The sequence below is a fragment of the Protobothrops mucrosquamatus genome, unplaced genomic scaffold, assembly GCF_001527695.2.
Source record: "Protobothrops mucrosquamatus isolate PMUCROS unplaced genomic scaffold, P.Mucros_1.0 scaffold3475, whole genome shotgun sequence".
In the NCBI taxonomy this organism is placed as follows: domain Eukaryota; kingdom Metazoa; phylum Chordata; class Lepidosauria; order Squamata; family Viperidae; genus Protobothrops; species Protobothrops mucrosquamatus.
Genome location: NW_015389449.1, coordinates 34,563 through 45,738, shown reverse-complemented (window position 1 = coordinate 45,738; position 11,176 = coordinate 34,563). Strand labels below are relative to the sequence as shown.

Genomic DNA, 11,176 nt, shown 5'->3' with positions numbered 1-11,176 from the left:
TTTCTACTGCAAGGGAGAACAATTATAAAGAGGCAACAAAGTACAGAATTTTAACATATTGCATTGAGAAATAAAAAAATTTGTTTCAGAGGAAATTTTAAATTTATACACAACTAGCTGTACCCAGCCACGCGTTGCTGTGGCTCAGTCTGGTAAAAGCGTGTGTTGCTTTTATGTCCAACAGATGGCGCTGTTTTTCAAAAAAAGCATGTTTTTACCTGTCACAGGTGTGACATCTATATAATATATGTATATAAAAACACACACGTATTCGAATGCAACATTGTGTCAAAATTTCAAAGCAATCAGTGAAGAACTTTCGGAGATTTAAGATTTTGAACAAACGAACATTTACATTTTTATTTATATATATAAGATAAGATAGAGATATGTAGAAATCTATAGCTTTTGACCAATGTGGACGGTAAAAAGAAATACTGAATATTCTTTCCATTAGATTTGTAAAGAAACTTAAACAGACACTAAACATCTTTCCATATTTTTATTTCATACAAAATGGTCATTTTAGTTTCTGTAAATAACTAAAAATAATGCACCTCCCTCAAAGCAAATAAAAAAATATTAACATATCTACCATTGAGGTAGAATGTTTAATTTTATAGGTTGTCTGAAAATATATTCTGTCCTAAGGAGAATTGCGAATGTTAGGCGCTGTAGATGGTGGGGGCAGTGGAGGTGGGGGTGGTGGGGGTAAAGACAACATAGACAATAAAGGCTCATAGGTGTTCTGAGGACATGTAGGAGGCCACCCCCAATCTACTGGTGGGGGTGGGGGTGGAAAATTTGTATTATTACCAACAGTTTCAAAAGATGGAGGTGGGAAGGAATACTGATGTCTTCTCATACTTTCCAGCCTCTGTTGCTGACAAAAAGTAGGTGCTTTCTGCAAGTGTGCATAGTCAGAGGAGTAATACGGTGGAGTTATATTGTGCTGTCTATAGGGACGTGGAAAAGGAGTTACAGGAGGAGATCTGCCCCACGAAAACCTGGTTGTAGGTTGTCCTCTACAATATCCACCTGAATATTCTGAAGGAGGTTGTCGTCTGGACTGATAATTTGGCCCATTATCCTCTACAGAAGCAAATAAAAATCGGGAGAGATTAGCATCATTTAGTAGTTTATGAATATTATAAAAACCATGCTATGTTTTTCCCAAGACTACACTAATAGTTAATGAACTAAACTGAAGTTCCATAACTCTTGGCATACTATATAACAGTCATCAAATTGTGTACTATTTTTTTTATTTTTTATACATTTTTATTTAAAATGCGTATGCTTTTTAAGATTATGTAGTACAACTGAGTTGCCTAATGGAAAACACTGAGGTAACATCTAATTATTTGAGTTATGGACTGCACAGCAAAGGAATGAAGGAAAATTTAAGATCTGTTGTCAATTTAGATAAACTAAGTATAAACCTTGAAAGAGGCAACTATGAATAGTTCAAAATTAGTATTATTTTATCAACCATATATTCTTCATAAATATAAAACCTGCAGATTTACAATTACAAATGCATTTACACTTTTAATACATGATTATCCATGCCCTACTTTCCAAACATTCAGCATCACATAAGTAAAATTATTGATCTGCTATTTTGACATACAAAGGTAGCATTATTTTTCTTAGTAAATACCAATAATTATTAATCAACATTCTTTTGCAACCCACTATTTCTATTTACTTGATGCCTGAACAGCTGAAGAGATCTGTTCTCCCACTTTTTAAAAAGGGTAATTCTTATAAATATAAAAATACTAAATTTGAAAGGCTTATATATAAAGTCAAAAGTGTGGAATGTATTGAATCAACTTTAAACAAATAATATGTAAAATTGGACTTCTGGGTTGTTTAAATGTCTATTCAATATTCCAGGACAGCAGCTACTTACTGCTATCATTTTGCTGTGATCTGAGCTTCTTTCTTTTTATATTCTGAGATTTCTTGTGTAATTTTGCTGCTTTTTCTTTTTCATCATCACTGAAATCTAAAGCCTAGAAAAAAATAAAATAAAAAACTGGAAGGTTAAAAAAAGGTAAATTTTATAGCAATTCCACAATAGCTAGTCATTTAAGCATACATCTAAGAAGACTGCAATTCTTGGATTTAATTCAAAAAACATGCTTCAGTACAAATAAACACACAAGGATAGTACTTCTTTGCAATTCTGTAAGAGCATGTATGCTCTTAAAAGTTGCAAAGACATTGTTTGCACTCCTACTCTCCCCAATGGCCACTTTTCAATTATGAAAGAATTCAGAGATTAAATGACAGAAAATCATTTAATCACTGGATCACCTAGAATACTGGACCTGCGTGGCTTGGAGGAATTTAGAATATTCTGTTCCTGGATCTGCAGGTTTGCATATCCCTATTCATCATATTGGTAGAATGGAACTTCTGGAAACTTTCAATCTCTTCTCAGGAACCCCCCACAAAACCTACCGGTGGCAGATCTGGTTCCTTTTGAATATACAAGCTTTGGCATAAAAAAAGAAAGAGACAATCCTCAAAAAATTGTGCCTCGCATCCCTAAATTTCTAATGAAAGTTACATCTCCATTTTGGGCTTTGGAAAAGGGATTTTTTTTTTTATAATAGTGAGATATGAGTGGGAAATGCATCATCAACTCTCTGACTTGTTATTAAAAACAAATGAACTTTTAAAGAAGTTAAGCTGAAGTTATCACTTCAGGAATAAAATATAAGTTTCTCCAGGAGGCGGAATTAATTTTCCCAAATGAATGTTACTTGTTAAGTAATATTCTCTGCATATACTGTATTATTCTTTTCAAAAGAAAGGAAGTACATTTTGAATTGGAAAAGCTAAAGTGCAAAATCAGTATGCAAAGGATATCCTTGCCTCAAGAGGTGGCTCTTCATCATTCTTCCAAGATGCATCTGATCCCTTTTCTCTAGAACACAAAAGGGTGTTGTTGTTTTTTGTAAAGAACAAAAGATAAATCCCTATGAGTACACACCACAATATTAGCATTATTTGAAAGTTAATATTTTCTTCTTTAAAATAAAACTAAGCCATGGTGCTTCACAAGAAAAATGGTAAAATCTTTTGAAAAGTTACCAGACAGCCTTCCTCAACGGGAAGACCGATGCTTTTCTGACTATAGTGGTCACAACAATCATAATTGCAAGTTACTATGACTAAAGAAGATTATATTCAAAAATGTATGGTGGATAGCAAGTAGAGGAAGACTGCTCTAGTGGGCCTTTGCAGAGAATCCAGTTTATAACCAAAATTCTAAATACAGGATCAGGTTATGAAATATATGAAGAAACATATCAATCTTAACTCTCAATTTTTGAGATCTAATTAAACATGCAGAGATAGATTATTAGGATTAGGTCATTAGGGCCTAAATAGGAGGAAGAAGGTGTGTTGGATATGTTTGCCACCTTCAGTTATTTTAAAAAATAACAAAGGTGAGATAAGTCTACATAAAATAAAAAATAAAAATATAAATAAATTAGACACCGCTAAAAAGAGTTCAGAAATTTTTTACTGTTTAAATTATTTGTGTGTGTGCATGTATATTTCAAACTTTGAAAGCCAATTTAAGGCAACCTTGGCTCTTTTATGACTCGTGGACTTCAACCCCCAGAATTCCTGAGCCAGCATGGCTCAGCTTGGAAACCTCTCCCTTTCCCCTCAGCATGGCTGGCTCAGGAATTCTGGGAGTTGAAGTCCACGAGTCATAAAAGAGCCAAGGTTGCCTACCCCTAGTCTAGTGGTTAAGGCACCAGATTAGAAATCAGGAAACTGTGGTTTCTAGTTTTGCCTGAAGCATGAAAACTGGCTGGGTAACTTTGAGGTAATCACTCTCTCAGCCCACAACATCACATATCAAACAACAAGGCAGTTGGTCAATTCCTGCCCCAACCAATAGATCAACACTTGGTTGATCTGAAAAAAGCAGATCTTGCACTTGCAAAAAAACATTAGGCACAAAAAATGTATATGTCGAACTTACTGTTTCAATTTTTCTGGAAATATATACTGAGTGAAGCTTTCCACAGCCGGAGCAAAACATACTGCATCTTTTATTTTAATATCTTTAGACTGAATGTGCTCAGGACTATTAAACTGTACTACATAAAAGGGATGTGACACTGGGCCAAATATCTCAAAGATCTGCAAGACAACAAATGTTATTACTTCATAAAAACAAGTTCTGTAATTACTTGATTACATTTAACAAGGAAAACTAATGGGGAAGTGAAAATACTATAAAAATATTTTTCTAAGCTCTGAAATTCAGCTTCAAATTTAACTGCTTATAACTATCCCAAAAGCAATTTCAATATTATTTATTAATAGAGGGAATATATACAGCTCGTAGTCTTGAACTGTGGAGTCCTCGGTGTTCTCTGAGCTTATCTGTTTACTTGTAGATGTTTCCTTACCCAGCTAGGTAAATCTTCTGTTCTAACACTGTTTTTAAGGAATGCCAGAATTTCCAAATAAGGAAATTGCAGAATATCACAGAAAATACAGGTTTCAGAATCATATAACAATGTCTAATTCAAGTTCGAATGCTAAACTAATTAAAACATGCTTTAAAAGAACATTACACTGATTTCTTTTTTTAAAAAAATCTTAAATTTTAATATATCATGCTGAATTCAAACTTCTCAACAATTTTGTGAACTGGTAATTATCTATATACTAGTAATTATCTACATACTACTAAAAATCTTGGTCTGTACCCCTTAACTGGGCAAAACAATGCCAAGGGTTGTCTAGTCAATAATAAAAGTTAAGATAATTTCCACCTCAATTGATTTCTAATCTTGTTGCTTGTTAATTGACATAAAAAGCATTTATCTTATTTTTTATTTAACAATTGGATTAATTTTAGGCGCATGGTAGCAGTTTTAGGATCATTTTAGGAAAATTTAGCAACTCAACTGTTTATGTTTAATTTTTTTACACCCACTATTCTATTTATTTGTGTTTTATATGTTTTTCAAGAATATTAAGAAAGGCAAGTCTTATACAAATAAGTATACTATTGAAAAGTTAAATAAGCCGTATCAACAGATGTACTGTATCATAAAAATATACTCTTAATTTTTTCTAACATGTGCTTTGCAAACCAGGTAACATACAGTATTTTCCTAAAGAAACCTACTATTGTAATGTCTCAAAAATGTCTTTATGCTGGTAATACTTTTATGGTTGCTAAAACATTGTTTAATGCAGTGTTTCTCAACCTTGACAATTTTAAGGCATGTGGACTTCAACTCCCAGAATTCTACAGCCAGCAATGCTGGCTGTGGAATTCTGGGAGTTGAAGTCCACATGCCTTAAAATTGTCAAGGTTGAGAAACACTGGTTTAATGGCATTAGCAATACATCCAAATAATTAAAAAAATATTTACCTTTCCTAATGAATGACGATCTTCCTTGAAAAGTACTGTATTTTCATTCACTGGAGGAAGTCCCTTCTCTGACTCAATTATTACTAAAAAAAACAAAAAAACAACCTGAACATTTTGCTAAATTCTTCCAAAAAGAGGGTAAAGTGTACTTTATTTCATTGTAACTTTCCACTCTATAATTGGGGATTTTCACGTAGACAGAGTAAGGGAGAAGGGAGAAAAATGAGCATTCTTAGCCATAACAATTGCCCCTGCAGTTATACTCAAGGTCAATGTGAGTAAAGAATTTTGGCCGGCAAGAGGGTGGGGGAGAAAAGCCCCCATTTATTTGTAATCAGAGAATGTGATGCATGACAGCTTGGTTTGGGATGGGAATTACAACTTGTAACTTTGTTTCAGGGAGGAAACTTTCAGTTTTGGGTTCAACCATATAAGGGCCAATATTTTATTTCCTAATAAAACGTTCTTTACGGAAGATTTTCTTGCCTTGAAGTTCTTTTAACTGGTTTCATCTATTGGAACCATGACATACTGTACTACTTTCATTCTTATTATATAAACCTCATAGACTTATTGAAAACAAAGGCTCTAAATTGTTATACCTGCAATGATAGATAACTTATTAAGTTACAGTTTCAAAAAGAACTAGATTTATTTAAATTCCAACTTTTCTATTTCAATTTGCAAATGGAACTGATTTAAAACATGTTAGCTATGTATAGCATTAATGTAGACTTACAATTTATATTATAATATTCACTGGTTGTAATTCAGATATTACAGAAGAAAAAGCAAGAGTCATCTACAACATACAGTATAAAGGCTGCAACAGCTACTATATAGGACGGGCAGGCAAAAGACTAGCAGAGTGCATCCATGAACACCCTGAAAGCTCTTTAATTTCACAACACAGACTCAACTGTAGTTTCAACTGAGAAACCGTGGGCATCACGTAGGTGAAGCTAAATTCAAAAGCTCTAGGAAATTCCTAGAAATTTGCCATTCAAGCCAATAAGCAATAAAAATAATAAAGACAAGATTAAAAGTCTAATAAAATAAATATGTAAATAAAATATACATCAGCTATTCATTTCCAACTTCCATATTCTGGGAGGGGTGAGAGGGATAAATTAGGTCCAGATATTAAACATGAATTCATGTATGCATATATGTATGAAATAATTTAGAAAGAGACATGTGCAAGACAGTAAGGTGAACCTGATCTTTTTATACACTTAGCTAAATATTTGCCTCTGTAAAACTGAATGCTTAGAAAAATGTTATATTAATTACTGTGACTGATCTTACATTACAAATCCATTAACTAAAGAAGTATCTAACAGAAATAAGGAGAAACTAAAGGGATGACATACTAGAGGAATGTAAAATGTTTCAAACATATGTAACAAAAAAAATGTACTTTTGAGTTTCTTGAGTTTTATGGCTGCGGTTGGGCTGTTATTTTTGTGACTACTCACTGGGTTGCTTGTTTTCAAATTTATTATATATTGTACAACATAGACTAGAGAAAAAGGGGTAATGTGGCAACAGAATTTTGAAAGCAGCAATTAAGCACATGGGAGACAGAAAAATATTTAAATCTTCCAGGTTGCCTGTTAAGTTACTGCTGTTTATTAACAATTATTTGCAATGAAAAGGTCAAATTGAACAATGGTTTATTTTGCAAACAACTTTGCAAATTTAATTTAAAGACATGCCTGCACAACACTTGCAAATGTTAATGCTGTTGAGACAGTATAAATGCAAAACAAATACTATTACTAATAAAGAACACTTGTAGTTCAGGGTTGAAATGATGGGTCCTTAGTGCTCGCTGAGCTTTTTCTTGCAGTTGTTGACTAGCATTGACAATGTTACCTAGTTTGGGTAATGAAACTTATGCAACAAAACAACCAAGCTAAGACAGCATCAAAGACCTCTCAAATAATATTACTAATTTTGAGCTAGTTTGGTTAGGTGATTGAGAGGCCAGTCTAGAAACCAAGAGACTGTGAGTTCCAGTCCTGCCTTAGGCATGAAAGCCAGGTGGGTAACTTTGGGCTAGTCACTCGCTCAGCCCAACCTATGAGGGCTGTTATTAGGAAAATAGGAGGAGAAAGTATTATGTATGTTCACCACCTTGAGTTATTTATAAAGTAATAAAGGTGGGATTAAAAAATATAATAGATTGAATAATTAATTTTGCTTGGACTGATTTATCAAACTTTGGTATGTACAAGTATTCTCTACTTGCTGCTATGCCCTGCTGATGTTGAACTTTCAGAATGCATTTAAAATAGATGAGATGCTATGTTAGTTGTGGGAATTATTGTTAAATGTTGTTCATGATTGCTCTTTTGACCTGACAGGGAGTTTCTGGATTTTCCTTTAGGAGGGGGAGGGACTATAAAATATGTTACTGAAAATCAAATATTTTGTGGGGATGCAAAATAATCACAAAGAGCCACAAATTGCTCACTCTTGTATTAAACAATTAAATCCTCCATACATAACTACATAATAAAACATTTTCAGGGAACACAAAATGCACACTCCCACACATCTTCTTACCTAGATGTTCAATGATGCTGGAAACTTTCCCAAAAGGCATCAGTTTAACAGATTCAGGAAGAATTATCATTACGTCTTCAACAGAAAGTGGCTCCTGCTGAATAAATAATTTTAAAAATCATTTGCATACTAAGGCCCACATCCAATTTTCCCAATCTATGTAACTTAATTAACACTCACTACAAGCTATAACTATTTTCTTACTGATATTAATGATGTATTCTGACAAGCAATATGCTAAAGATAACCACAAATACACAAAAAAAATACTTGGAGAGTCTCTTCAGTTCTCCAGAACTAGAAAATGCTATATTTGTGCACTTTGAAAATTGGCCCAAACCACTTCAATCCTCTGAAAATTGGCCAAAATTGGCCAAAATGAGTAGTTGAAGTAACTAAGCAATCTGATCCTTTTTTCTTTTTGAAATACATTTGTATAATATGGATGCATCACATGGTTTAACACTTGTAAGGTAACAAAAATAACAAGGGAAAGGAAAAAAGAAATAAGAACTTGAAAGTAAATGTATCTTTGTAGCCCGTCTTTCTTCCATTCCTTGTGTACATGACCAAAAGACAAACTATTAAAACTTTTTTCTGTGAAAGATTTCACATCAATTAGATACATATAATATAGCACAACGTATGATGAAACTGAATAAAATTTCTATTCTATAAGTAATTCCACTTCATCAAAACAGCAATTCTCAAGGAAGAAATAGATATTTATAAGGGGAATGAGTAAGCACAACCTAATATTTTTCCTTTTTGTCCCTGTTACGTTATATTTAATTTACCAATTCAACTTCGCAAATACCTACCCCAAAGATTGTTTGCAACTGTTTTCCCTGCCACAATCTAAGCTAATGAATAAGAATATCTGATTGGAAAAGAGTCTGCTACAAACATTTATACGAACGATCAAAGAAATAAAGTATCTCAATTTCCACAATATACTTCTATCTGTTGTCCCCTCAAATTCATTATTTTGCTAAATGTATCTTGGTGATAATTTTTCCTAGGTAACACCCAACTGTGTTTTATAACAGTAAAGACACTTACTTTAGTCAATTCGCTTTTTTTAGTAGCAGAAGAATTATTTTCATTTTTATCTTGTTGATCATCACCATCAGACAACAATGGAGGAGAGGAAAGAGAAGATGAACTGTCTGCATCAGTATCACTGCAAAGGGAGATACTATTTTTCAACATATATTCTGCCACATTAATTTAAAAAAGTATTAGCAATGATCACAAGGCCTGACTTTGACCAAAATCTCCCTTTTAGTAATAAGTCACAATATGCATCAAGGATTTGTGTCAGGTGTGGTGAATGTTATGTAGTAGCTATTAAGAAAAAAAGAAAACCTTTCTATTTTGCATAACAACCCACAGTACTGCAGAACTGGAAAAGGGCAATTTTTATAGTTCTTTGTTAACTGTCAAGTTTAAAGCTATTAGGGCAGTGGTTCTCAACCTGTGGGTCGGGACCCCATTTGGGGTTGATCGACCATTTCATGGGGGTCGCCAAGCAAGGCTGTCCGCCATTTTTTTTGTCCACCATTTTTTTTATCCGCCATTTTTTCCCCTTTTCTGGCGGGTGCCTTACCTCCCTTGGGCTGGGCCAGCTGGTGGTCGGCCTGCTCTGTCTCTGCCGCTTGCCAGCTACGCCTCGGCCGGCGCAGGGGGCGGAACCACGCATGTGCGGTGCTCCCAGGCAGGGAAAGTCCTCGACTTACGACCGGTTGGGTAGTCCTCGACTTACGACCGGTTTAGTCCTCGACTTACGACCGGTTTAGTCCTCAACTTACGACCGGTTTAGTCCTCAACTTACGACCGGTTGGGGTCACGGCATTAAAAGGGTTGAGAACCACTGTATTAGGGTTACTTCTTTGGTCTCACAGCTTTATAAAAAGGGCAGGTCTCAATATTAATGCATCATTTTCCTTATTACTTACCTAAGCTGGCTGGCATTATTACTGCAATAATTACAGATGTGTACATCACCTAGCTTCCTCTGCCTAAACCAGACTAAGAAATAAAATGTGAAGAACATTAAAAAAAAAAAAGGGAATGCCCCCGACTCACCTGTCCGATTCCAAGGTACCACCACCCTTCGTTGACCCTGCTCCCTTCTCACGCCGTAGCGCCGCCGGATTCTCTTTCGAGAGCGCATCTTCGACCCCGACCGCCGCCGTTTGGCGACTGAGTCCTCCGTTCTGTTCGCTGTGGCCACCCTGGAAAGCAGAGGAGGAGGACTGAGGGTCCACCTTCACTTCCTCGGACGGTGGGCGGTCGTCTTCCTTTTCCGATGCTGCCGCCACAGCCTGCGGGGCTTCGACTGGCGGGCAAGCCTGCTCACCACTCATCCCGGGAGAGGTCCGGCCGTTGCCGTTGCCGTCCCCAAGAGCTGCCGGCTTCTCTTCAGCAGCAGGGCTTCCCTTCAGGCCGACCCAAGGAGGCTCTGGCTCCCGTGGAAGCCCCGAGGGCTTTGCCGGGGCTTTTCCACAGAGGCGCTCCGGGGAAAGCGGGACTTGCTCGTCGCCCTCCTTCAAAGCGGGGCCCCGGGGGGCCGCCGCCGTTGCATCGGAGCTTCCCTCGCAGGCGACCCTCAGCGTCTGCAACTGCTCCGCAACCGTCGAGCCTGCAAAGCCGGAATCGTCCATCGGCACAGCCGAAGACGCGTCCATGACCGATCCACGTGCGGCTGCCCGAACGGATGACAACAAGTGATGGCGCGCTATACTGACGCCACTTCCGGGGCGGTTCCTTCCAAGGGAGCGATATGCGCAGGTGAGGTGCGCGTGAGCGGATAGGTTCGCCGTAATGGCTGGGGCTGAGCAGCAGATGCGATATAAAGAATGGAAGGCTCGTAGCTGCTTGGGGGGTGGGGGTGGGGTTAGAGCAGGGGTAGTCAACCTTGGCTCTTTTATGACTCGTGGACTTCAACTCCCAGAATTCCTGAGCCAGCACAGCTGGCTCAGGAATTCTGGGAATTGAAGTCCACGAGTCATAAAAGAGCCAAGGTTGACTACCCCTGGGTTAAAGTATGAGAGTCTGTGTTGCGTTCGTCTTCATTTAGCTCGGCTGCCAATGATAGATTCTATAGTACACCGCCAGTCTCGAATAATGTCGTTATCTGCCCACTCCCCACAAGAACACATTTATCGATCCTCTTG

At 36.8% G+C, this 11,176-nt stretch overlaps 1 protein-coding gene across 1 annotated transcript; it reads right to left on the bottom strand.

Moving 5' to 3' along the window:
* Positions 1-591: 591 nt before the first annotated feature.
* On the bottom strand, positions 592-10,687 carry NAF1 (nuclear assembly factor 1 ribonucleoprotein). The gene is made up of 8 exons (XM_015827066.1): positions 10,086-10,687; positions 9,060-9,180; positions 7,998-8,094; positions 5,427-5,509; positions 4,016-4,176; positions 2,890-2,941; positions 1,919-2,021; positions 592-1,092 (listed from the first exon to the last, which is right to left on the bottom strand). The coding sequence occupies exons 1-8, from the start codon at positions 10,685-10,687 to the stop codon at positions 647-649; spliced, it is 1,665 nt and encodes a 554-aa protein (XP_015682552.1). The 3' UTR covers positions 592-646.
* Positions 10,688-11,176: the final 489 nt, after the last annotated feature.